The 27,958-nt window shown below is 30.8% G+C and overlaps 3 protein-coding genes across 3 annotated transcripts in view; 1 reads left to right on the top strand and 2 right to left on the bottom strand.

Annotated features, from left to right (window-relative positions):
• Positions 1–27,923, bottom strand: LOC140048921 (uncharacterized). Its single transcript, XM_072093719.1, has 9 exons — positions 27,173–27,923; positions 20,595–21,123; positions 19,300–19,377; positions 14,049–14,851; positions 12,082–12,103; positions 10,786–11,565; positions 6,178–6,877; positions 2,642–2,724; positions 1–896 (listed from the first exon to the last, which is right to left on the bottom strand). The coding sequence occupies exons 1-9, from the start codon at positions 27,921–27,923 to the stop codon at positions 167–169; spliced, it is 4,476 nt and encodes a 1,491-aa protein (XP_071949820.1). The 3' UTR covers positions 1–166.
• The window catches only part of LOC140050079 (COMM domain-containing protein 6-like), a 32,932-nt gene that overhangs the window by 809 nt on the left and 4,165 nt on the right, over positions 1–27,958 (top strand). The window lies entirely within an intron of this gene.
• LOC140050078 (uncharacterized) lies at positions 21,455–24,937 on the bottom strand. The gene is made up of 2 exons (XM_072095088.1): positions 24,591–24,937; positions 21,455–23,396 (listed from the first exon to the last, which is right to left on the bottom strand). The coding sequence occupies exon 2, from the start codon at positions 23,387–23,389 to the stop codon at positions 22,580–22,582; it is 810 nt and encodes a 269-aa protein (XP_071951189.1). The 5' UTR covers positions 23,390–23,396; positions 24,591–24,937; the 3' UTR covers positions 21,455–22,579.

Here is a 27,958-nt window from a genome sequence, read left to right as displayed (position 1 = left end):
ATTTATGTTTATTTGTTTCAGCAATATACTGAAATGTACAATTTAAGTGTTAGTATTAGTTATTAGAATTCCTCCATCGTACTCTACCTAGGTATATTTAATCTTAGTGGTAAAGAATCGTTATTCATGATAAAATATTTTTCTATTTCTTGGTTGAGTAGAAACTTTAGGATGGATAAAGTAAGAAACCTGAGAATGAGCAATATCCATTTCTGTTACTATAGTAATAGTTATGATATATTGTATTTAATGGCTCAGTCCATACTTCATCACCTACTACTAAATCAAGTACCACCATTGTGCTTACTGAATCAAATGTATCAGAATGTGACAGTGTGGAAACTTGTTGGTTTCCATTTCTCATCATTTTTGTTCCTACTCTACCAGTTCCTGCATCTTTTGCTGACGTGACTTGAAATACATAAACACCTGGAATTTCACAGACAAACTTGCCTGTTTCAGTGTTGTAGTGACTTCCTACATTTGTAATTGTTGTGTCATACATTAATGGGCCAGTAGGACGGTCTAGGCTTCTTTTAAAAGCTACTGTAAAGGCTGATTTAGTAATATTGGTTTGTTCACCTTTTGCGGCAATTGAACCTGGTAGCCCAATAGGTCCTTGAGGTCCCCCTGGTCCTCGATCACCTTTTATTCCATGTTCACCATTCATTCCTTGTTCTCCTTTCATTCCTTGTTCTCCTTTCAGTCCATATTCTCCTTTCATTCCCTTTTCTCCATTTATTCCTTGTGGTCCAATTGCGCCTGGATTACCATGATTTCCTGGAATGCCAGGAACCCCAGCACTACAACAACTATTACAAGCTTCAGGTTTCGCTTGAGCGGCTGATTGGATCACCATGATGTAGACGATACTAATTGCAAGCAACATCTTGAATCTAAAATCAAAGTTTTTAATTATCATTTTTTCATACAGTACACATATCTTTATTAAAAAAAAAAAAAGAAGTTAATACCTGTATTTACTATAAAATAATTAAATGTTGGGCCTCATTGATCTAAAATTTGAAACCTGATAACTTTCTGAACTTTGTACATTATTTTTATTGTGTGTTTTTGAATAAATAATTAAAAACTAACAACAAAAAAACACCACAAACGATCTTGTACTACATTATTATGGGCTAAATCAAGTGTAACATTATAAGGTTTTAATATTCTGTTTTCCAGCTTAATCTTGGTGCCACAAAATGTTGTTAAATGGTAACTGAAAGATGGTCGAAAAAAAATAACACATAACATTTTTTAATTCAGCAACTCAAGATAAAGGTAGCCAAAAAAAGCTATTTTGGCATCCTTCTCATTCACTTTTTATTTTGACCCAAACATTAAATATTGTTGATCTTTATACGAAACACACTGCTTAGTGCTATATTTATGTATCAATAAACATAATCTATTACCTGAATCATTTAATAACTTATTTAGTACATCTGCCTCATTCCATAATTACTCAACTAGAAACAGGTCAAACTACTGTCCACAACTAAAATGCACCAAAGTTGGACAGCAATGTATTTCCTACCAAGGAACACATATTTGGAACAATTAAACAGATTATATAAAACAATCCCCCACTCTAAGTTTGTTTAAACAGAGATTAAAGCAGCATTATAACAATAGAAATATTTAAGTTAAGTAAATCACATTATGTTATTTTGGTTTGTTCTTTTTTGTTTGTACAGTACTAATGTTTGATCTTTTTTGTTAGGGTTACATGCTTAAAAGCACTTGTGCTTATTTTGTATCCCATTCCATTATCATATTATTTGTATTGTATTTGTATATGTTTTTTATATTGATAAAGGAATAAAAATGTTGATGATTTAATTTTAAAAACAATCTGAACTATTATTTGACATATCTTTAGCACCATCAATCTAACAAAATACAGATACTACAGGTAATAATGCTTTAGTATGGAATTGTTATTTCTTTTTACATAGGGCCACCAGTAAGCATTTCTATTAAAAAAACAAAATTTATTTTAGCTAAATTATAATTATGACACCAAATTTTCCAAAATGTTTTTCTGTTTAATATTAATAATTATTAAGCTAAATTACCATTTACAACCTAGACTACTTGTAAAGAGGTACAAAAGTTTGAAAATGAAATGAGTATAGTAGTATTGGATTGGATCTTGCTTTTTAAGAATAAAATTCATAACTAAATCCAATCAAACCATACACCCATTATTATGTTATACATCCATTATTACGTTATACACTAGTTCTAGTTAGTTTAGAGTAATACTTAAGCAATAAGACCACAAATCATCATCTCTATACAACCTAGACTAGAGGTGCATGTACAGTAAGAGATACACAAGTTAGAAAATGGAATGAGTAAAGTAGGATCTTGCCTTTTAAAGAATCAAATTTACAACTGGGGTTTTAATTTAAAATCATTTTTAACTCCCACCAAAATCACTTAATTTAATTTCTACTGTAGTTGTTTAGAGTGTTGTTTAAGTCAATTGATCCTGTTGGTACTGACTCACTTTAATTTGGTTGTCAGGTATAAAGAACTATAACAGTATTATTATTATTATTAGTGTTATTATTATTATTATTATTATTATCTAAAGTACAAAAATACTGAATAATAATAATGTACTTACCCAAGATCACTTTTTATTTCTAGAATGTTTGGTATTTTCTGTTGATCAGTAAACTGGATGTTTCCCTTTGACTTGTTGATGTATTAATAAATGTAATGTTGTTTTTCTGTGTATTTATATGTATATAAATCCATTTTCAAGCTGTTAGATATACACGTCATTGTTCAATTTTGTAAACACGATATGGTTTATACATTTGCCATGATAAAATAACAATTTTTTTCTAAATGTTTGATTTCCGCCAAACTATTTATAGACAAATATTGCGATTACCAACTTATTTTTCTTTCTTTAAATACTTTTCCTCACAGCATCATGTTGTGATTTAATGAACAATTTATTCTTTAATCTTTCAAACTGTTTCATCAGTTGATAAATCGCTTAGCAGTAAAGTTGCTAGATGTTCATGTTACGATAACATTGAAAGTGAACCAATTTTGTTGGCATTTATCCTTATTCCATTTAGACTAATATTGATATACCATCTAAAAATTTGTTGGGGTGATTTCATGTGGCTGTAAAAATTGAATTTGTAAAAAAAATTATTTTTAGAAAATTAAGCAGACATTATTGGTTTCTGTATTTCATTAGTCTTACTTTTGTAACCCTTTTATTTATTAAGTAAAATACATATACTTTGATTGATTGATTTTATTCGATATTCATACATAAAAGTTAAAATATACACTGTATAAAAGAGAATACCTGGATAACCCATTAAGTCGACAAAAAAGTAAACTTATTTCCAATGGGGTCCAATCCGTAATGACTGAAAAGTGAGTGGTTGGGCCTAGTACAATTATCATTAAGTATGACTCAGTAAAAATGAAAAAACAAGAAAATACATACAAGACCAGATAACATCAAAAAAACAATATTAAAAATAACTTAATTAAACTGAAATTCCAAGCTGTTCATTATTAAAATATTCTTTAAGTTTTATTTTGAAGGTTGCATTATTTTGTATTGATTTGAGTGAATTGGGGAACCTTTGCAGGACCTATAGCTTTATCTCTCAACATAAAACCAGGAGTATAATAATGTACAGTAGATACAAGAAAAATACCAACAAAGAGTCTCTTCCCTGCTCTATGGTTTCCATTTACTCGTATTTTTAATGCTTGCGTTTAATATTTTGTTATCATTTAAAAAACTATCCAGAATGCTATAGTTTGGTGACTGTGACAAGGTGGACACTGCACGACATTTGGACAAATTCTTTAGAACTTTAATTTATGAAGTTTAAACTTGAAATATGAAAAGAAGCATTATTATCAATTAATTAAAATAAAACATTGAATAAATTGAATTTGTTGCTTGTATTTATTGGTTAATAATAACTTTTATTTAAACATATACTGAATATATTTATTATGTTGTAATTCAGATAATTTTTAGTCTTATTTGACTTTTTAAAATTAACTAGAATAGCATCATACTGTACTATATCTTCAGCCTCAGAATTATAGGTTTTAGAATCAGACAATCAGAATAATTTTATTATTGATCGCCAAAGGAGAAATTCTGTATATATATAAAAATATTTATTTTATTAGTTTCATTATTTGTGTACAATAAAATAAAACAGAAATGTATATTAATAAATGGTGATTATCATTCCTCATTAATAGTAAGTATTCTATTTATACTGTGTTCTTGGTTGAGTAACAAACCTAGGATGGATAAAACAAGAAACCTGAGAATGAGCAATATCCATTGCTGTCACTATAGTAATAGTTATATACTGAATTAAATGGCTGAGTCCATACTTCATCACCTACTACTAAATCAAGTATGTAGGACAACCTGGGCTTCTTTTAAAAGCTACTGTAAAGGCTGATTTAGTTATATTGGTTTGTTCACCCTTTTCACCTTTTGCACCAATTGAACCTGGTAGCCCAAAAGGTCCTCGAGGTCCCTGTGGTCCTAATTTCCCTGGTATCCCATCTAGTCCATTCTTTCCATTATCACCCATAAATACTTTTCCTCACAGCATCATGTTGTGATTTAATGAACAATTTATTCTTTAATCTTTCAAACTGTTTCATTAGTTGATAAATCGCTTAGCAGTAAAGTCGCTAGATGTTCATGTTACGATAAGAATGAAAGTGAACCGATTTTGTTGGCATTTATCCTTATTCAATCTAAACTAATATTGATATACTGTACCATCTGAAAGTTTTTTGTGGTGATTTTGTCGCTGTAAAATTGAATTTGTAACAAATAAAAAAAATTTTTAGAAAATTAACCAGACAGTATTTGTTTCTGTATATCTTTTATTTATTAAGTAAAATACAATATACTTTGCAGGATCTAGCTTTATCTCTCAACACAAGACCAGGAGTATTATAATGTACAGACAGTAGAATATTAGGAGTTGGCTCTATACCAAGAAAGAGTCTCTTCCCTGCTCTATGTTAACATTAACATACAGTAACTCTATTTTCAATGCTTGCGTTTAATATTTTGTAATCATGACTATCCAGAATGCTATCGTTTGGTGACTGTGACAAGTTGGAGAGACAAATTCTTAGAACTTTCAATTATGAAGTTTAAACTTGAAATATGAACAGAAGCATTAATATCAATAACTTAAAATAAAACATGAATATTTGTTGCTTTTATTTTATTGAGTAATAATAACATGCATTTAAACATATACTGTATAAAAAAAATTTAACTGAAATACAGACGTTTTTTTGTTAAAAAAATAACTTTGACTTCCAGTCAAAGTTTTCAATCAAAATATATCCCATAATGAAACGCGCTTGTTTGGCTATATATACTCTGTATGCATAATCATAAAACTTCTTCATGATCTGTGTGAAAATACCTTCTTAACCGTGACGAGTTGTAAACAATCCTAATTTGGCATGCATAATGCGTACTCATGGTTTGAAATCTTTGTTTACTTTCGCTCGTGACGATTTTCCAGATGAAATGTAATCAAACTAATTTACCTGTTAATTACGTAAACTTGTTGTTTTGGCTTAAATTTTCGACTTAAAGTGAATAACTTTAATATTACTTTGATATGGCCACTTTAAATTTAGAATATTTTGACCTTCATTTTTTTGTGTTTCAAGGGACAATACATCATTAAGTAAAATACATTTAAACATACTGTATATTAATTATTAATAATAACATGCATTTAAATATATTCATTATGTTGTAATTCAGATAACTTTTAGTCTTCTTTGACTTTTTGGTTTCAACTAGACTAGTATCATACTGTACTATATCTTCAGCCTTTAGAATTATAGCTTTTATGTTTTATTATTTGTGTACATTAAAATAAAACTGAAATGTATGATTACAATGGTATAATTCCTCCATTGTAAATACATTGACATTTCACTTTACCTAGGTATTTATATTTATCTCAGTGATTGAATTGTATTCCTATTTATAACTGCTTTCTTGGTTGAGTAGAAACTTTAGGATGGATAAAGCAAGAAACCTGAGAATGAGCAATATCCATTGCTGTCACTATAGTAATAGTTATATTGTGAATTAAATGGTTCAGTCCATACTTCATCACCTACTACTAGATCAAGTACCACCATTGTGCTTACTGAACTATATGTATCAAAATGTGTCATTGTGGAAACTTGACGGTTCCCATTTCTGATCATTGCTGTTCCTACTTTACTAGTTCCTGAAGTTTTTTGTGACGTGACTTGAAATACATAAACACCTGGAATTTCACAGACAAACTTGCCTGTTTCAGTGTTGTAGTGACTTCCTAAATTTGTAATTGTTGTGTCATACTTTAACGGGCCAGTAGGACGACCTGGGGGTCTTTTAAAAGCTACTGTAAAGGCTGATTTAGTTATATTGGTTTGTTCACCTTTTTCACCTTTTGCGCCAATTGCACCTGGTAGCCCAATAGGTCCTCGTGGTCCCTGTGGTCCTAATTTCCCTGGAATCCCATCTAGTCCATTCTTTCCATTATCACCTTTAAGTCCTTGTTCTCCATTCATTCCTTGTTCTCCTTTCAGTCCTTTTTCTCCTTTCATTCCTTGTCCATTTTCTCCTTTCATTCCGTGTTGTCCATTCATTCCTTGTTCTCCATATTCTCCTTTTATTCCCTTTTCTCCATTTATTCCTTGTGGTCCAATTGCGCCTGGATTACCATGATGTCCTGGAATGCCAGGAACCCCAGCACTACAACTATTACAAGCTTCAGGTTCTGCTAGAGCGGCTGATTGGATCACCATGATGTAAATGATACTAATTGCAAGCAACATGTTGAATCTGTAATCAAAGTTTTTAATTATCATTTTTTCATACAAAGTCTTTGTTTAAAAAAAGTAGAAGTTAATATCAATAAAATAACTACATGTTGAGGGTCCCATGGATCTAAAGTTTGAACCTCAAACCTGATAACTTTCTGAAGTTTATACAATACTATTTATTTCATTTACTGCAAGCAAGACAAATATAAAATTATTAAAAACTAAAGGGCAGAACACCAAAAACGATCCTGTACTACAATATTATTAAGAGCCAAATCAAGTGTAACAATACTATTTATTTCATTTACTGCAAGCAAGACAAATATAAAATTATTAAAAACTAAAGGGCAGAACACCAAAAACGATCCTGTACTACAATATTATTAAGAGCCAAATCAAGTGTAACTTTAGAACGTTTATTCTGTTTCCCAGCACAATCTTCGGTGCCATATATTTTTTTCTAATGGCAGCTGAATGAAAGGGTGGTCGAAAAAATTACACCTAACTTTTTTAATTCAGCAACTTAAGGTACTGTAAAAGAAAAAAAAGAAGCTATTTTGGCACTAAAACCAATCTGAACTATTATCTGACATATCTGTACCATCAATCTAACTACAAAATACAGATAATAATGCTTATGTATGGACTTGTTATTTCTTTTTACATAGGGCCACCAGTGAGCATTTCGATTTAAAAAAACCAAATTTATTTTAGCTCAAGTATAATTATGACACCAAATGTTCAAAAATGTTTTTCTTTTTAATATTTAGCTAAATTACCATTTACAACCTAGACTACTTGTAAAGAGGTACAAAAGTTTGAAAATGAAATGAGTATAGTAGTATTGGATAGGATCTTGCTTTTTAAGAATAAAATTCACAACTGAGATTTTAATTTTTACAAACTAAATCCAATCAAACCAAACACCTATTATTATGTTATACACTAGTTCTAGTTAGTTTAGAGTATTACTCAAGCAGTAAGACCACAAATCACCATCTATACAACCTAGACTAGAGGTGCATGTAAAGAGATACAAAAGTTAGAAAATGGAATGAGTAAAGTAGGATCTTGCTATTTAAAGAATCAAATTTACAACTGGGATTTTAATTTAACATCATTTCTAACTCCCACTAAATCACTTTTATGTTAATTAATACTGTAGTTGTTTAGAGTATTGTTCAAGTCAATTGATCCTGTTGGTACTGACCCACTGTAATTTGGTTGTCAGGTATAAAGAACTATAACATTATTATTATTAATTATTAATATTATTATTATTATTAATTATTACCTAAAGTAAAACAATATACTGAATAATAATAATGTACTTACCCAAGATCACTTTTTATTTCTAGAATGTTTAGTATTTTCTGTTGATCAGTAAACTGGATGTTTCCCTTTGACTTGTTGATGTATCAATAAATGCAATGTTGTTTTTCTCTGTATTTATTAATCCATTTTCAAGCTGTTAGATATACATGTCATTGTTCAATTTATTAAACACGATATGGTTTATACATTTTAAATGATAAAAAAAATGAACATCCGGCCAGTATCGCAACAAATACTGCGATTACCAACTTATTTATCTTTCGTTAAATACTTTTCCTCACAGCGTCATGTTGTGATTTAATGAACAATTTATTCTTTAATCTTTCCAACTGTTTCATCAGTTGATAAATCGCTTAGCAGTAAAGTCGCTAGATGTTCATGTTACGATAACAATGAAAGTGAACAGATTTTGTTGGCATTTATCCTTATTCCATCTAGACTAATATTTATATACCATCTGAAACTTTGTTGTGGTGATTTCATGCCGCTGTAAAATTGAATTTGTAAAAAAAAATTATTTTTAGAAAATTAAGACATTATTGGTTTCTGTATTTCATTAGTCTTATTTTTGTAACCCTTTTATTTATTAAGTAAAATACATATACTTTGCAGGATCTAGCTTTATCTCTCAACACAAGACCAGGAGTATTATAATGTACAGTAGATACAAGAAAAATACCAACAAAGAGTCTCTTCCCTGCTCTATGTTTTCCATTTACTCGTATTTTTAATGCTTGCGTTTAATATTTTGTTATTATATAAAAAACTATCCAGAATGCTATAGTTTAGTGACTGTGACAAGGTGGACACTGCACGACATTTGGACAAATTCTTTAGAACTTTAATTTATGAAGTTTAAACTTGAAATATGAAAAGAAGCATTATTATCAATTAATTAAAATAAAACATTGAATGAATTGAATTTGTTGCTTGTATTTTATTGGTTAATAATAACTTTTATTTAAACATATACTGTATACTGTATATTTATTATGTTGTAATTCAGATAATTTTTAGTCTTATTTGACTTTTTAAAATTACATTACTAGAATAGCATCATACTGTGCTATATCTTCAGCCTCAGAATTATAGGTTTTAGAATCAGACAATCAGAATAATTTTATTATTGATCGCCAAAGGAGAAATTCTGTATATATATAAAAAAATATTTATTTTATTAGTTTCATTATTTGTGTACAATAAAATAAAACAGAAATGTATATTAATAAATGGTGACTATCATTCCTCATTAATATTAAGTATTCTATTTATACTGTGTTCTTGGTTCAGTAACAAACCTAGGATGGATATTTTTTTATTTTTTTATTTATTAAGGTATAAAAAAACATCAAATTCCCACCAGCAGCAAGAGCTGAAAAGGTTGGATTACAATCATAAACTGAGAAGTAAAATACATCAAAAGAGATCTGAACTAAACATTAAACTTAAACTTAAAGGATTCGTGCTAAGTGCGGAATAGTAGACCGCCTATATCTTTCTGTACGACATCTGCAAGAATCCAACTTTGAGCTAGTATTGCTCCTTAACGATCTTGAATGTCTATCAGATTTATATGCTGGTAACATATTTCTAAATTTTTGTAGATTCTAAAAGACTCTTGCTAAACTTGAGAAGAATCTGTTCTCTACGGGACTTTAAAGAAGGCAAACCTACTTGCTCTAAGGCTAATTCATAGCTAACGTAATGTGGGCTCAAAATTATGCGCAATGCCCGTTTTTGAATTTTTTCTATTAAATTAGATTGCTGAACAGTTAATGATGAATGCCAAACCTGGCAGGCATATTCCAGCACAGGTCTGATATATGATGTACTGTAAATACTGTAACCAGGTCACTGACTGGTGCCCTAGACCTTTTCAGGATACATAGTGAGAATAGTCTACGCGAGGCTCTTGATGTTATATCATTAACATTTGAACCCCATTTGAGGTCATTTTGGATTATTACACCAAGCAGTTTTAACTTACCAACTATTGGAAGATTAAAGTTATCAATAGTGTATACTAAATTAAGCTGCCGTTGCTTTAAAAAGTTAAATTCAATTACTTGGCATTTAGCTGGTTTAGGTAGAACATCATTAGATGCACACCACTCACTGACACTATTAAGGACACTTGTAAGTTGGAGGAAGCACCACATTTGGTTACTTCCCCTAGAGTCAGGTCATCCACAAATTTCCAACGCCTACAACTTTCAATGGCAGCATCATTTACTAGAACCAAGAATAGTATGGGTCCCAGTTTGGTTCCCTGTGGTACCCCACAAGAGATTGATTTGGTGGAAGAAATGTGCGTGCCAAGTTTGGTAGTAGGAGTTCTTTCACACAGAAAGCTGCAGACGATGGAAACAATGGATGACCTAACTCCAAGTTTAATTAATTTATCTATAATAATTGTATGATTAACTCTATCAAAGGCCTTAGTAAAATCAATTGTACAGAGTTCAACTGATTGTTTGGGCTTGTCAAGACTTTCATAAACATAATTTAACATATCCACAAGATAATGTATAGTAGATGAACCTTTAGTATTACCATACTGAATATTACCATAACGGATAAAGCAAGAAACCTGAGAATGAGCAATATCCATTGCTGTCACTATAGTAATAGTTATATGCTGAATTAAATGGCTGAGTCCATACTTCATCACCTACTACTAGATCAAGTACCACCATTGTGCTTACCGAACTAAATCTATCAGATTCTGTCCGTGTGGAAACTTGACGGCTTCCATTTCTCATCATTGCTGTTCCTACTTTACCAGTTCCTGAAGCTTTTGTTGACGTGACTTGGAATACATAAACACCTGGCATTTCACAGACAAACTTGCCTGTTTCAGTGTTGTAGTGACTTCCTACATTTGTAATTGTTGTGTCATACTTTAACGGGCCAGTAGGACGACCTGGGCTTCTTTTAAAAGCTACTGTAAAGGCTGATTTAGTAATATTGGTTTGTTCACCCTTTTCACCTTTTGCACCAATTGAACCTGGTACCCCAATAGGTCCTCGAGGTCCCTGTGGTCCTAATTTCCCTGGTATCCCATCTAGGCCATTCTTTCCATTATCACCTTTAAGTCCTTGTTCTCCATTCATTCCTTGTTCTCCTTTCAGTCCTTTTTCTCCTTTCATTCCTTGTTGTCCATTTTCTCCTTTCATTCCCTTTTCTCCATTTATTCCTTGTGGTCCTATTGTGCCTGGATTACCATGATGTCCTGGAATGCCAGGAACCCCAGCACTACAACTATTACAAGCTTCAGGTTCCGCTAGAGCGGCTGATTGGATCATCATCATGATGTAAATGATACTAATTGCAAGCAACATGTTGAATCTGTAATCAAAGTTTTTAATTATCATTTCATACAAAGTCTTTGTTTAAAAAAAGTAGAAGTTAATATCAATAAAATAACTACATGTTGAGGGTCCCATGGATCTAAAGTTTGAACCTCAAACCTGATAACTTTCTGAAGTTTATACAATACTATTTATTTCATTTACTGCAAGCAAGACAAATATAAAATTATTAAAAACTAAAGGCAGAACACCAAAAATGATCCTGTACTACAATATTATTAAGAGGCAAATCAAGTGTAACTTTAGAACGTTTATTCTGTTTCCCAGCACAATCTTCGGTGCCATATATTTTTTTTTAATGGCAGCTGAATGAAAGGGTGGTCGACAAAATTACATCTAACTTTTTTAATTCAGCAACTTAAGGTAAAAGAAAAATAGAAGCTATTTTGGCACTAAAACCAATCTGAACTATTATCTGACATATCTGTACCGTCAATCTAACTACAAAATACAGATAATAATGCTTTTGTATGGACTTGTTATTTCTTTTTACATAGGGCCACCAGTGAGCATTTCTATATAAAAAAACCAAATTAATTTTAGCTCAAGTATAATTATGACACCAAATGTTCAAAAATGTTTTTCTTTTTAATATTTAGCTAAATTACCATTTACAACCTAGACTACTTGTAAAGAGGTACAAAAGTTAGAAAATGAAATGAGTATAGTAGTATTGGATAGGATCTTGCTTTTTAAGAATAAAATTCACAACTGAGATTTTAATTTTTACAAACTAAATCCAATCAAACCATACACCCATTATTATGTTATACACTAGTTCTAGTTAGTTTAGAGTATTACTCAAGCAGTAAGACCACAAATCACCATCTCTATACAACCTAGACTAGAGGTGCACGTAAAGAGTATACAAAAGTTTAAAAATGAAATGAGTAAAGTAGGATCTTGCTATTTAAAGAATCAAATTTACAACTGGGAGATTTTAATTTGATATTATTTCTCCCACCAACACTAAATCACTTTATGTTAATTAATACTATAGTTGTTTAGAGTGTTGTTCAAGTCAATTGATCCTGTTTGTACTGACCCACTGTTGGTTGTCAGGTATAAAGAACTATAACAGTATTGAATATTATTATTATTACATAAAGTAAAACAATACTGAATAATAATAATGTACTTACCCAGAATCACTTTTTATTTCTAGAATGTTTAGTATTTTCTGTTGATCAGTAAACTGGATGTTTTCCTTTGACTTGTTGCTGTATTAATAAATACAATGTTGTTTTTCTCTGTATTTATAAATCCATTTTCAAGCTGTTAGATATACACGTCATTGTTCAATTTTGTAAACACGATATGGTTTATACATTTTAAATGATAAAAAAAATGAACATCCGGCCAGTATCGCAACAAATACTGCGATTACCAACTTATTTATCTTTCGTTAAATACTTTTCCTCACAGCGTCATGTTGTGATTTAATGAACAATTTATTCTTTAATCTTTCCAACTGTTTCATCAGTTGATAAATCGCTTAGCAGTAAAGTCGCTAGATGTTCATGTTACGATAACAATGAAAGTGAACAGATTTTGTTGGCATTTATCCTTATTCCATCTAGACTAATATTTATATACCATCTGAAACTTTGTTGTGGTAATTTCATGCCGCTGTAAAATTGAATTTGTAAAAAAAAATTATTTTTAGAAAATTAAGACATTATTGGTTTCTGTATTTCATTAGTCTTATTTTTGTAACCCTTTTAATTATTAAGTAAAATACATATACTTTGCAAGACCTATAGCTTTATCTCTCAACACAAGACCAGGAGTATAATAATGTACAGTAGATACAAGAAAAATACCAAGAAAGATTCTCTTCCCTGCTCTATGTTTTCCATTTACTCGTATTTTTAATGCTTGTGTTTAATATTTTGTTATCATTTATTAAAAACTATCCAGAATGCTATAGTTTAGTGACTGTGACAAGGTGGACACTGCACGACATTTGGACAAATTCTTTAGAACTTTAATTTATGAAGTTTAAACTTGAAATATGAAAAGAAGCATTATTATCAATTAATTAAAATAAAACATTGAATGAATTGAATTTGTTGCTTGTATTTTATTGGTTAATAATAACTTTTATTTAAACATATACTGTTTATATTCATTATGTTGTAATTCAGATAATTTTTAGTCTTATTTGACTTTTTAAAATTATATTACTAGAATAGCATCATACTGTACTATATCTTCAGCCTCAGAATTATAGGTTTTAGAATCAGACAATCAGAATAATTTTATTATTGATCGCCAAAGGAGAAATTCTGTATATATATAAAAATATTTATTTTATTAGTTTCATTATTAGTGTACAATAAAATAAAACAGAAATGTATATTAATAAATGGTGATTATCATTCCTCATTAATATTAAGTATTGTATTTAAACTGCTTTCTTGGTTCAGTAACAAACCTAGGATGGATAAAGCAAGAAACCTGAGAATGAGCAATATCCATTGCTGTCACTATAGTAATAGTTATATGCTGAATAAAATGGCTGAGTCCATACTTCATCACCTACTACTAAATCAAGTATCATCATTGTGCTTACTGAACTATATGTATCAGATTCTGTCCGTGTGGAAACTTGACGGCTTCCATTTCTCATCATTGCTGTTCCTACTTTACCAGTTCCTGCATCTTTTGCTGACGTGACTTGGAATACATACACACCTGGAATTTCACAGACAAACTTGCCTGTTTCAGTGTTGTAGTGACTTCCTACATTTGTAATTGTTGTGTCATACTTTAACGGGCCAGTAGGACGACCTGGGCTTCTTTTAAAAGCTACTGTAAAGGCTGATTTAGTAATATTGGTTTGTTCACCCTTTTCACCTTTTGCACCAATTGAACCTGGTAGCCCAATAGGTCCTCGAGGTCCCTGTGGTCCTAATTTCCCTGGAATCCCATCTAGTCCATTCTTTCCATTATCACCTTTAAGTCCTTGTTCTCCATTCATTCCTTGTTCTCCTTTCAGTCCTTTTTCTCCTTTCATTCCTTGTTGTCCATTTTCTCCTTTCATTCCGTGTTGTCCATTCATTCCTTGTTCTCCATATTCTCCTTTTATTCCCTTTTCTCCATTTATTCCTTGTGGTCCAATTGCGCCTGGATTACCATGATGTCCTGGAATGCCAGGAACCCCAGCACTACAACAACTATTACAAGCTTCAGGTTCCGCTAGAGCGGCTGATTGGATCACCATGATGTAAATGATACTAATTGCAAGCAACATGTTGAATCTATAATCAAAGTTTTTAATTATCATTTTTTCATACAAAGTCTTTGTTTAAAAAAAGTAGAAGTTAATATCAATAAAATAACTACATGTTGAGGGTCCCTTGGATCTAAAGTTTGAACCTCAAACCTGATAACTTTCTGAAGTTTATACAATACTATTTATTTCATTTACTGCAAGCAAGACAAATATAAAATTATTAAAAACTAAAGGGCAGAACACCAAAAACGATCCTGTACTACAATATTATTAAGAGCCAAATCAAGTGTAACTTTAGAACGTTTATTCTGTTTCCCAGCACAATCTTCGGTGCCATATATTTTTTTCTAATGGCAGCTGAATGAAAGGGTGGTCGAAAAAATTACACCTAACTTTTTTAATTCAGTAAAAGAAAAAAAAGAAGCTATTTTGGCACTAAAACCAATCTGAACTATTATCTGACATATCTGTACCATCAATCTAACTACAAAATACAGATAATAATGCTTTTGTATGGACTTGTTATTTCTTTTTACATAGGGCCACCAGTGAGTATTTCGATTTAAAAAACCAAATTAATTTTAGCTCAAGTATAATTATGACACCAAATGTTCAAAAATGTTTTTCTTTTTAATATTTAGCTAAATTACCATTTACAACCTAGACTACTTGTAAAGAGGTACAAAAGTTTGAAAATGAAATGAGTATAGTAGTATTAGATAGGATCTTGCTTTTTAAGAATAAAATTCACAACTGAGATTTTAATTTTTACAAACTAAATCCAATCAAACCATACACCCATTATTATGTTATACACTAGTTCTAGTTAGTTTAGAGTAATACTTAAGCAATAAGACCACAAATCATCATCTCTATACAACCTAGACTAGAGGTGCATGTACAGTAAGAGATACACAAGTTAGAAAATGGAATGAGTAAAGTAGGATCTTGCCTTTTAAAGAATCAAATTTACAACTGGGGTTTTAATTTAACATCATTTCTAACTCCCACCAAAACTAAATCACTTTTATGTTAATTAATACTGTAGTTGTTTAGAGTATTGTTCAAGTCAATTGATCCTGTTTATACTGACCAACTGCAATTTGGTTGTCGGGTATAAATAACTATAACATTATTATTTTCATTAATTATTATTACATAAAGTAAAACAATACTGAATAATATTAATGTACTTACCCAAGATCACTTTTTATTCCTAGAATGTTTGGTACTTTCTGTCGATCAGTAAACTGGATGTTTCCCTTTGACTTGTTGATGTATCAATAAATGCAATGTTGTTTTTCTCTGTATTTATTAATCCATTTTCAAGCTGTTAGATATACACGTCATTTTTCAATTTTGTAAACATGATATGGTTTATACATTTTAAATGATAAAAAAAATGAACATCCGGCCAGTATCGCAACAAATACTGCGATTACCAACTTATTTATCTTTCGTTAAATACTTTTCCTAACAGCGTCATGTTGTGATTTAATGAACAATTTATTCTTTAATCTTTCCAACTGTTTCATCAGTTGATAAATCGCTTAGCAGTAAAGTCGCTAGATGTTCATGTTACGATAACAATGAAAGTGAACCAATTTTGTTGGCATTTATCCTTATTCCATTTATACTAATATTGATATACCATCTAAAAATTTTTTGGGGTGCATGTGGCTGTAAAATTGAATTTGTAAAAAAAATTATTTTTAGAAAATTAAGCAGACATTATTGGTTTCTGTATTTCATTAGTCTTATTTTTGTAACCCTTTTATTTATTAAGTAAAATACATATACTTTGCAGGACCTATAGCTTTATCTCTCAACACAAAACCAGGAGTATAATATTAAATAATGTACAGTAGATACAAGAAAAATACCAAGAAAGAGTCTCTTCCCTGCTCTATGTTTTCTATTTACTCGTATTTTTAATGCTTGCGTTTAATATTTTGTTATCATTTAAAAAACTATCCAGAATGCTATAGTTTGGTGACTGTGACAAGGTGGACACTGCACGACATTTGGACAAATTCTTTAGAACTTTAATTTATGAAGTTTAAACTTGAAATAGGAAAAGAAGCATTATTATCAATTAATTAAAATAAACATTGAATAAATTGAATTTGTTGCTTGTATTTTATTGGTTAATAATAACTTTTATTTAAACATACTGTATATATTCATTATGTTGTAATTCAGATAATTTTTAGTCTTATTTGACTTTTTAAAATTATATTACTAGAATAGCATCATACTGTACTATATCTTCAGCCTCAGAATTATAGGTTTTAGAATCAGACAATCAGAATAATTTTATTATTGATCGCCAAAGGAGAAATTCTGTATATATATAAAAATATTTATTTTATTAGTTTAATTATTTGTGTACAATAAAATAAAACAGAAATGTATATTAATAAAGGGTGATTATCATTCCTCATTAATATTAAGTATTCTATTTATACTGTGTTCTTGGTTGAGTAACAAACCTAGGATGGATAAAGCAAGAAACCTGAGAATGAGCAATATCCATAGCTGTTACTATAGTAATAGTTATAGCTTGAACCAAATGGCTCAGTCCATACTTCATCACCTACTACTAAATCAAGTATCACCATTGTGCTTACTGAACTATATGTATCAGATTCTGTCCGTGTGGAAACTTGAATGATTCCATTTCTCATCATTGTTGTTCCTACTCTACCAGTTCCTGAAGTTTTTTGTGACGTGACTTGAAATACATACACACCTGGAATTTCACAGACAAACTTGCCTGTTTCAGTGTTGTAGTGACTTCCTACATTTGTAATTGTTGTGTCATACTTTAACGGGCCAGTAGGACGACCTGGGCTTCTTTTAAAAGCTACTGTAAAGGCTGATTTAGTAATATTGGTTTGTTCACCCTTTTCACCTTTTGCACCAATTGAACCTGGTAGCCCAATAGGTCCTCGAGGTCCCTGTGGTCCTAATTTCCCTGGTATCCCATCTAGTCCATTCTTTCCATTATCACCTTTAAGTCCTTGTTCTCCATTCATTCCTTGTTCTCCTTTCAGTCCTTTTTCTCCTTTCATTCCTTGTTGTCCATTTTCTCCTTTCATTCCCTTTTCTCCATTTATTCCTTGTGGTCCTATTGTGCCTGGATTACCATGATGTCCTGGAATGCCAGGAACCCCAGCACTACAACAACTATTACAAGCTTCAGGTTCCGCTAGAGCGGCTGATTGGATCACCATGATGTAAATGATACTTATTGCAAGCAACATGTTGAATCTGTAATCAAAGTTTTTAATTATCATTTTTTCATACAAAGTCTTTGTTTAAAAAAAGTAGAAGTTAATATCAATAAAATAACTACATGTTGAGGGTCCCATGGATCTAAAGTTTGAACCTCAAACCTGATAACTTTCTGAAGTTTATACAATATTATTTATTTAATTTTACTGCAAGACAGTTTTTATTTTGTGTTTTTACATAAATATTACAAACTAAAAGGACAGAACACAAAAAACGATCTTGTACTACAAGATTATTATGGGCTATAAATCAAGTGTAACAAAGGTTTATTCTGTTTTCCAGCTTGATCTGGGTTCCACAAAATATTGGTTGGTAACTAACTGAAAGGGTGGTCGAAAAAAAATAACATTTTTAAATTCAGTAACTCAAGATAAAGGTAGCCAAAAAAAGCTATTTTGGCACTAAAACCAATCTGAACTATTATCTGACATATCTGTACCATCAATCTAACTACAAAATACAGATAATAATGCCTTTGTATGGACTTGTTATTTCTTTTTACATAGGGCCACCAGTGAGCATTTCGATTTAAAAAAAACCAAATTAATTTTAGCTAAATTATAATTATGACACCAAATTTTCCAAAATGTTTTTCTTTTTAATATTTAGCTAAATCACCATTTACAACCTAGACTACTTGTAAAGAGGTACAAAAGTTTGAAAATGAAATGAGTATAGAAGTGTTGGATTGGATCTTGCTTTTTAAGAATAAAATTCACAACTGAGATTTTAATTTTTACAAACTAAATCCAATCAAACAATACATCCATTGTTATGTTATACACTAGTTCTAGTTAGTTTAGAGTATTACTCAAGCAATTAGACCACAAATCAACATCTCTATACAACCTAGACTAGAGGTGCATGTACAGTAAGAGATACACAAGTTAGAAAATGGAATGAGTAAAGTAGGATCTTGCTTTTTAAAGTAGGATCTTCTTTTTAAAGAATCAAATTTACAACTGGGAGATTTTAATTTGATATTATTTCTCCCACCAACACTAAATCACTTTATGTTAATTAATACTATAGTTGTTTAGAGTGTTGTTCAAGTCAATTGATCCTGTTTGTACTGACCCACTGTTGGTTGTCAGGTATAAAGAACTATAACAGTATTGAATATTATTATTATTACATAAAGTAAAACAATATACTGAATAATAATAATGTACTTACCCAAGATCACTTTTTATTTCTAGAATGTTTAGTACTTTCTGTTGATCAGTAAACTGGATGTTTTCCTTTGACTTGTTGCTGTATTAATAAATACAATGTTGTTTTTCTCTGTATTTATAAATCCATTTTCAAGCTGTTAGATATACACGTCATTGTTCAATTTTGTAAACACGATATGGTTTATACATTTTAAATGATAAAAAAAATGAACATCCGGCCAGTATCGCAACAAATACTGCGATTACCAACTTATTTATCTTTCGTTAAATACTTTTCCTCACAGCGTCATGTTGTGATTTAATGAACAATTTATTCTTTAATCTTTCCAACTGTTTCATCAGTTGATAAATCGCTTAGCAGTAAGTCGCTAGATGTTCATGTTACGATAACAATGAAAGTGAACAGATTTTGTTGGCATTTATCCTTATTCCATCTAGACTAATATTTATATACCATCTGAAACTTTGTTGTGGTGATTTCATGCCGCTGTAAAATTGAATTTGTAAAAAAAAATTATTTTTAGAAAATTAAGACATTATTGGTTTCTGTATTTCATTAGTCTTATTTTTGTAACCCTTTTAATTATTAAGTAAAATACATATACTTTGCAAGACCTATAGCTTTATCTCTCAACACAAGACCAGGAGTATAATAATGTACAGTAGATACAAGAAAAATACCAAGAAAGATTCTCTTCCCTGCTCTATGTTTTCCATTTACTCGTATTTTTAATGCTTGTGTTTAATATTTTGTTATCATTTAAAAAACTATCCAGAATGTTATAGTTTAGTGACTGTGACAAGGTGGACACTGCATGACATTTGGACAAATTCTTTAGAACTTTAATTTATGAAGTTTAAACTTGAAATATGAAAAGAAGCATTATTATCAATTAATTAAAATAAAACATTGAATGAATTGAATTTGTTGCTTGTATTTATTGGTTAATAATAACTTTTATTTAAACATATACTGTTTATATTCATTATGTTGTAATTCAGATAATTTTTAGTCTTATTTGACTTTTTAAAATTATATTACTAGAATAGCATCATACTGTACTATATCTTCAGCCTCAGAATTATAGGTTTTAGAATCAGACAATCAGAATAATTTTATTATTGATCGCCAAAGGAGAAATTCTGTATATATATAAAAATATTTATTTTATTAGTTTCATTATTTGTGTACAATAAAATAAAACAGAAATGTATATTAATAAATGGTGATTATCATTCCTCATTAATATTATTAAGTATTCTATTTATACTGCTTTCTTGGTTGAGTAGCAAACCTAGGATGGATAAAGCAAGAAACCTGAGAATGAGCAATATCCACTGCTGTTACTATAGTAATAGTTAAAGCTTGAACCAAATGGCTCAGTCCATACTTCATCACCTACTACTAAATCAAGTATCACCATTGTGCTTACCGAACTAACTCTATCAGATTCTGTCCGTGTGGAAACTTGAATGATTCCATTTCTCTTCATTGTTGTTCCTACTTTACCAGTTCCTGAAGGTTTTGCTGACGTGACTTGGAATACATAAACACCTGGCATTTCACAGACAAACTTGCCTGTTTCAGTGTTGTAGTGACTTCCTAAATTTGTAATTGTTGTGTCATACTTTAACGGGCCAGTAGGACGACCTGGGCTTCTTTTAAAAGCTACTGTAAAGGCTGATTTAGTAATATTGGTTTGTTCACCCTTTTCACCTTTTGCACCATTTGAACCTGGTAGCCCAAAAGGTCCTCGAGGTCCCTGTGGTCCTAATTTCCCTGGTATCCCATCTAGTCCATTCTTTCCATTATCACCCATAAATACTTTTCCTCACAGCATCATGTTGTGATTTAATGAACAATTTATTCTTTAATCTTTCAAACTGTTTCATTAGTTGATAAATCGCTTATCAGTAAAGTTGCTAGATGTTCATGTTACGATAACAATGAAAGTGAACCGATTTTGTTGGCATTTATCCTTATTCAATCTAGACTAATATTGATATACTGTACCATCTGAAAGTTTTTTGTGGTGATTTTGTCGCTGTAAAATTGAATTTGTAACAAATAAAAAAAATTTTTAGAAAATTAAGCAGACAGTATTTGTTTCCGTATATCTTTTATTTATTAAGTAAAATACAATATACTTTGCAGGATCTAGCTTTATCTCTCAACACAAGACCAGGAGTATTATAATGTACAGTAGAATATTAGGAGTTGGCTCTATACCAAGAAAGAGTCTCTTCCCTGCTCTATGTTAACATTAACATACAGTAACTCTATTTTCAATGCTTGCGTTTAATATTTTGTAATCATGACTATCCAGAATGCTATCGTTTGGTGACTGTGACAAGTTGGAGAGACAAATTCTTAGAACTTTCAATTATGAAGTTTAAACTTGAAATATGAACAGAAGCATTAATATCAATAACTTAAAATAAAACATGAATATTTGTTGCTTTTATTTTATTGAGTAATAATAACATGCATTTAAACATATACTGTATAAAAAAAATTTATCTGAAATACAGACGTTTTTTTGTTAAAAAAATAACTTTGACTTCCAGTCAAAGTTTTCAATCAAAATATATCCCATAATGAAACGCGCTTGTTTGGCTATATATACTCTGTATGCATAATCATAAAACTTCTTCATGATCTGTGTGAAAATACCTTCTTAACCGTGACGAGTTGTAAACAATCCTAATTTGGCATGCATAATGCGTACTCATGGTTTGAAATCTTTGTTTACTTTCGCTCGTGACGATTTTCCAGATGAAATGTAATCAAACTAATTTACCTGTTAATTACGTAAACTTGTTGTTTTGGCTTAAATTTTCGACTTAAAGTGAATAACTTTAATATTACTTTGATATGGCCACTTTAAATTTAGAATATTTTGACCTTCATTTTTTTGTGTTTCAAGGGACAATACATCTTTAAGTAAAATACATTTAAACATACTGTATATTAATTATTAATAATAACATGCATTTAAATATATTCATTATGTTGTAATTCAGATAACTTTTAGTCTTCTTTGACTTTTTGGTTTCAACTAGACTAGTATCATACTGTACTATATCTTCAGCCTTTAGAATTATAGCTTTTATGTTTTATTATTTGTGTACATTAAAATAAAACTGAAATGTATGATTACAATGGTATAATTCCTCCATTGTAAATACATTGACATTTCACTTTACCTAGGTATTTATATTTATCTCAGTGATTGAATTGTATTCCTATTTATAACTGCTTTCTTGGTTGAGTAGAAACTTTAGGATGGATAAAGCAAGAAACCTGAGAATGAGCAATATCCATTGCTGTGACCATAGTAATAGTTATATTGTGAATTAAATGGTTCAGTCCATACTTCATCACCTACTACTAGATCAAGTACCACCATTGTGCTTACTGAACTATATGTATCAGAATGTGTCATTGTGGAAACTTGACGGTTCCCATTTCTGATCATTGCTGTTCCTACTTTACTAGGTCCTGAAGTTTTTTGTGACGTGACTTGAAATACATAAACACCTGGAATTTCACAGACAAACTTGCCTGTTTCAGTGTTGTAGTGACTTCCTAAATTTGTAATTGTTGTGTCATACTTTAACGGGCCATTAGGACGACCTGGGGGTCTTTTAAAAGCTACTGTAAAGGCTGATTTAGTTATATTGGTTTGTTCACCTTTTTCACCTTTTGCGCCAATTGCACCTGGTAGCCCAATAGGTCCTCGTGGTCCCTGTGGTCCTAATTTCCCTGGAATCCCATCTAGTCCATTCTTTCCATTATCACCTTTAAGTCCTTGTTCTCCATTCATTCCTTGTTCTCCTTTCAGTCCTTGTTCTCCTTTCAGTCCATTTTCTCCTTTCATTCCGTGTTGTCCATTCATTCCTTGTTCTCCATATTCTCCTTTTATTCCCTTTTCTCCATTTATTCCTTGTGGTCCAATTGCGCCTGGATTACCATGATGTCCTGGAATGCCAGGAACCCCAGCACTACAACAACTATTACAAGCTTCAGGTTCTGCTAGAGCGGCTGATTGGATCACCATGATGTAAATGATACTAATTGCAAGCAACATGTTGAATCTGTAATCAAAGTTTTTAATTATCATTTTTTCATACAAAGTCTTTGTTTAAAAAAAGTAGAAGTTAATATCAATAAAATAACTACATGTTGAGGGTCCCATGGATCTAAAGTTTGAACCTCAAACCTGATAACTTTCTGAAGTTTATACAATACTATTTATTTCATTTACTGCAAGCAAGACAAATATAAAATTATTAAAAACTAAAGGGCAGAACACCAAAAACGATCCTGTACTACAATATTATTAAGAGCCAAATCAAGTGTAACTTTAGAACGTTTATTCTGTTTCCCAGCACAATCTTCGGTGCCATATATTTTTTTCTAATGGCAGCTGAATGAAAGGGTGGTCGAAAAAATTACACCTAACTTTTTTAATTCAGCAACTTAAAGTAAAAGAAAAAAAAGAAGCTATTTTGGCACTAAAACCAATCTGAACTATTATCTGACATATCTGTACCATCAATCTAACTACAAAATACAGATAATAATGCTTATGTATGGACTTGTTATTTCTTTTTACATAGGGCCACCAGTGAGCATTTCGATTTAAAAAAACCAAATTTATTTTAGCTCAAGTATAATTATGACACCAAATGTTCAAAAATGTTTTTCTTTTTAATATTTAGCTAAATTACCATTTACAACCTAGACTACTTGTAAAGAGGTACAAAAGTTTGAAAATGAAATGAGTATAGTAGTATTGGATAGGATCTTGCTTTTTAAGAATAAAATTCACAACTGAGATTTTAATTTTTACAAACTAAATCCAATCAAACAATACATCCATTGTTATGTTATACACTAGTTCTAGTTAGTTTAGAGTATTACTCAAGCAATTAGACCACAAATCAACATCTCTATACAACCTAGACTAGAGGTGCATGTACAGTAAGAGATACACAAGTTAGAAAATGGAATGAGTAAAGTAGGATCTTCCTTTTTAAAGTAGGATCTTCTTTTTAAAGAATCAAATTTACAACTGGGAGATTTTAATTTGATATTATTTCTCCCACCAACACTAAATCACTTTATGTTAATTAATACTATAGTTGTTTAGAGTGTTGTTCAAGTCAATTGATCCTGTTTGTACTGACCCACTGTTGGTTGTCAGGTATAAAGAACTATAACAGTATTGAATATTATTATTATTACATAAAGTAAAACAATATACTGAATAATAATAATGTACTTACCCAAGATCACTTTTTATTTCTAGAATGTTTAGTACTTTCTGTTGATCAGTAAACTGGATGTTTTCCTTTGACTTGTTGCTGTATTAATAAATACAATGTTGTTTTTCTCTGTATTTATAAATCCATTTTCAAGCTGTTAGATATACACGTCATTGTTCAATTTTGTAAACACGATATGGTTTATACATTTTAAATGATAAAAAAAATGAACATCCGGCCAGTATCGCAACAAATACTGCGATTACCAACTTATTTATCTTTCGTTAAATACTTTTCCTCACAGCGTCATGTTGTGATTTAATGAACAATTTATTCTTTAATCTTTCCAACTGTTTCATCAGTTGATAAATCGCTTAGCAGTAAAGTCGCTAGATGTTCATGTTACGATAACAATGAAAGTGAACAGATTTTGTTGGCATTTATCCTTATTCCATCTAGACTAATATTTATATACCATCTGAAACTTTGTTGTGGTGATTTCATGCCGCTGTAAAATTGAATTTGTAAAAAAAAATTATTTTTAGAAAATTAAGACATTATTGGTTTCTGTATTTCATTAGTCTTATTTTTGTAACCCTTTTATTTATTAAGTAAAATACATATACTTTGCAGGATCTAGCTTTATCTCTCAACACAAGACCAGGAGTATTATAATGTACAGTAGATACAAGAAAAATACCAACAAAGAGTCTCTTCCCTGCTCTATGTTTTCCATTTACTCGTATTTTTAATGCTTGCGTTTAATATTTTGTTATCATATAAAAAACTATCCAGAATGCTATAGTTTAGTGACTGTGACAAGGTGGACACTGCACGACATTTGGACAAATTCTTTAGAACTTTAATTTATGAAGTTTAAACTTGAAATATGAAAAGAAGCATTATTATCAATTAATTAAAATAAAACATTGAATGAATTGAATTTGTTGCTTGTATTTTATTGGTTAATAATAACTTTTATTTAAACATATACTGTATATATTTATTATGTTGTAATTCAGATAATTTTTAGTCTTATTTGACTTTTTAAAATTACATTACTAGAATAGCATCATACTGTGCTATATCTTCAGCCTCAGAATTATAGGTTTTAGAATCAGACAATCAGAATAATTTTATTATTGATCGCCAAAGGAGAAATTCTGTATATATAAAAAAATATTTATTTTATTAGTTTCATTATTTGTGTACAATAAAATAAACAGAAATGTATATTAATAAATGGTGATTATCATTCCTCATTAATATTAAGTATTCTATTTATACTGTGTTCTTGGTTCAGTAACAAACCTAGGATGGATATTTTTTTATTTTTTTATTTATTAAGGTATAAAAAAACATCAAATTCCCACCAGCAGCAAGAGCTGAAAAGGTTGGATTACAATCATAAACTGAGAAGTAAAATACATCAAAAGAGATCTGAACTAAACATTAAACTTAAACTTAAAGGATTCGTGCTAAGTGCGGAATAGTAGACCGCCTATATCTTTCTGTACAACATCTGCAAGAATCCAACTTTGAGCTAGTATTGCTCCTTAACGATCTTGAATGTCTATCAGATTTATATGCTGGTAACATATTTCTAAATTTTTGTAGATTCTAAAAGACTCTTGCTAAACTTGAGAAGAATCTGTTCTCTACGGGACTTTAAAGAAGGCAAACCTACTTGCTCTAAGGCTAATTTATAGCTAATATAATGTGGGCTCAAAATTATGCGCAATGCCCGTTTTTGAATTTTTTCTATTAAATTAGATTGCTGAACAGTTAATGATGAATGCCAAACCTGGCAGGCATATTCCAGCACAGGTCTGATATATGATGTACTGTAAATACTGTAACCAGGTCACTGACTGGTGCACTAGACCTTTTCAGGATACATAGTGAGAATAGTCTACGCGAGGCTCTTGATGTTATATCATTAACATTTGAACCCCATTTGAGGTCATTTTGGATTATTACACCAAGCAGTTTTAACTTACCAACTATTGGAAGATTAAAGTTATCAATAGTGTATACTAAATTAAGCTGCCGTTGCTTTAAAAAGTTAAATTCAATTACTTGGCATTTAGCTGGTTTAGGTAGAACATCATTAGATGCACACCACTCACTGACACTATTAAGGACACTTGTAAGTTGGAGGAAGCACCACATTTGGTTACTTCCCCTAGAGTCAGGTCATCCACAAATTTCCAACGCCTACAACTTTCAATGGCAGCATCATTTACTAGAACCAAGAATAGTATGGGTCCCAGTTTGGTTCCCTGTGGTACCCCACAAGAGATTGATTTGGTGGAAGAAACGTGCGTGCCAGGTTTGGTAGTATGAGTTCTTTCACACAGAAAGCTGCAGACGATGGAAACAATGGATGACCTAACTCCAAGTTTAATTAATTTATCTATAATAATTGTATGATTAACTCTATCAAAGGCCTTAGTAAAATCAATTGTACAGAGTTCAACTGATTGTTTGGGCTTGTCAAGACTTTCATAAACATAATTTAACATATCCACAAGATAATGTATAGTAGATGAACCTTTAGTATTACCATACTGAATATTACCATAACGGATAAAGCAAGAAACCTGAGAATGAGCAATATCCATTGCTGTCACTATAGTAATAGTTATATGCTGAATTAAATGGCTGAGTCCATACTTCATCACCTACTACTAAATCAAGTATCACCATTGTGCTTACCGAACTAAATCTATCAGATTCTGTCCGTGTGGAAACTTGACGGCTTCCATTTCTCATCATTGCTGTTCCTACTTTACCAGTTCCTGAAGCTTTTGTTGACGTGACTTGGAATACATAAACACCTGGCATTTCACAGACAAACTTGCCTGTTTCAGTGTTGTAGTGACTTCCTACATTTGTAATTGTTGTGTCATACTTTAACGGGCCAGTAGGACGACCTGGGCTTCTTTTAAAAGCTACTGTAAAGGCTGATTTAGTAATATTGGTTTGTTCACCCTTTTCACCTTTTGCACCAATTGAACCTGGTACCCCAATAGGTCCTCGAGGTCCCTGTGGTCCTAATTTCCCTGGTATCCCATCTAGTCCATTCTTTCCATTATCACCTTTAAGTCCTTGTTCTCCATTCATTCCTTGTTCTCCTTTCAGTCCTTTTTCTCCTTTCATTCCTTGTTGTCCATTTTCTCCTTTCATTCCCTTTTCTCCATTTATTCCTTGTGGTCCTATTGTGCCTGGATTACCATGATGTCCTGGAATGCCAGGAACCCCAGCACTACAACTATTACAAGCTTCAGGTTCCGCTAGAGCGGCTGATTGGATCATCATCATGATGTAAATGATACTAATTGCAAGCAACATGTTGAATCTGTAATCAAAGTTTTTAATTATCATTT

Source organism: Antedon mediterranea, chromosome 5 (assembly GCF_964355755.1).
Source record: "Antedon mediterranea chromosome 5, ecAntMedi1.1, whole genome shotgun sequence".
Taxonomy (NCBI): Eukaryota; Metazoa; Echinodermata; class Crinoidea; order Comatulida; family Antedonidae; genus Antedon; species Antedon mediterranea.
Note: the sequence above shows the minus strand (reverse complement) of the source record. Positions and strands in the feature narration are given on the sequence as shown.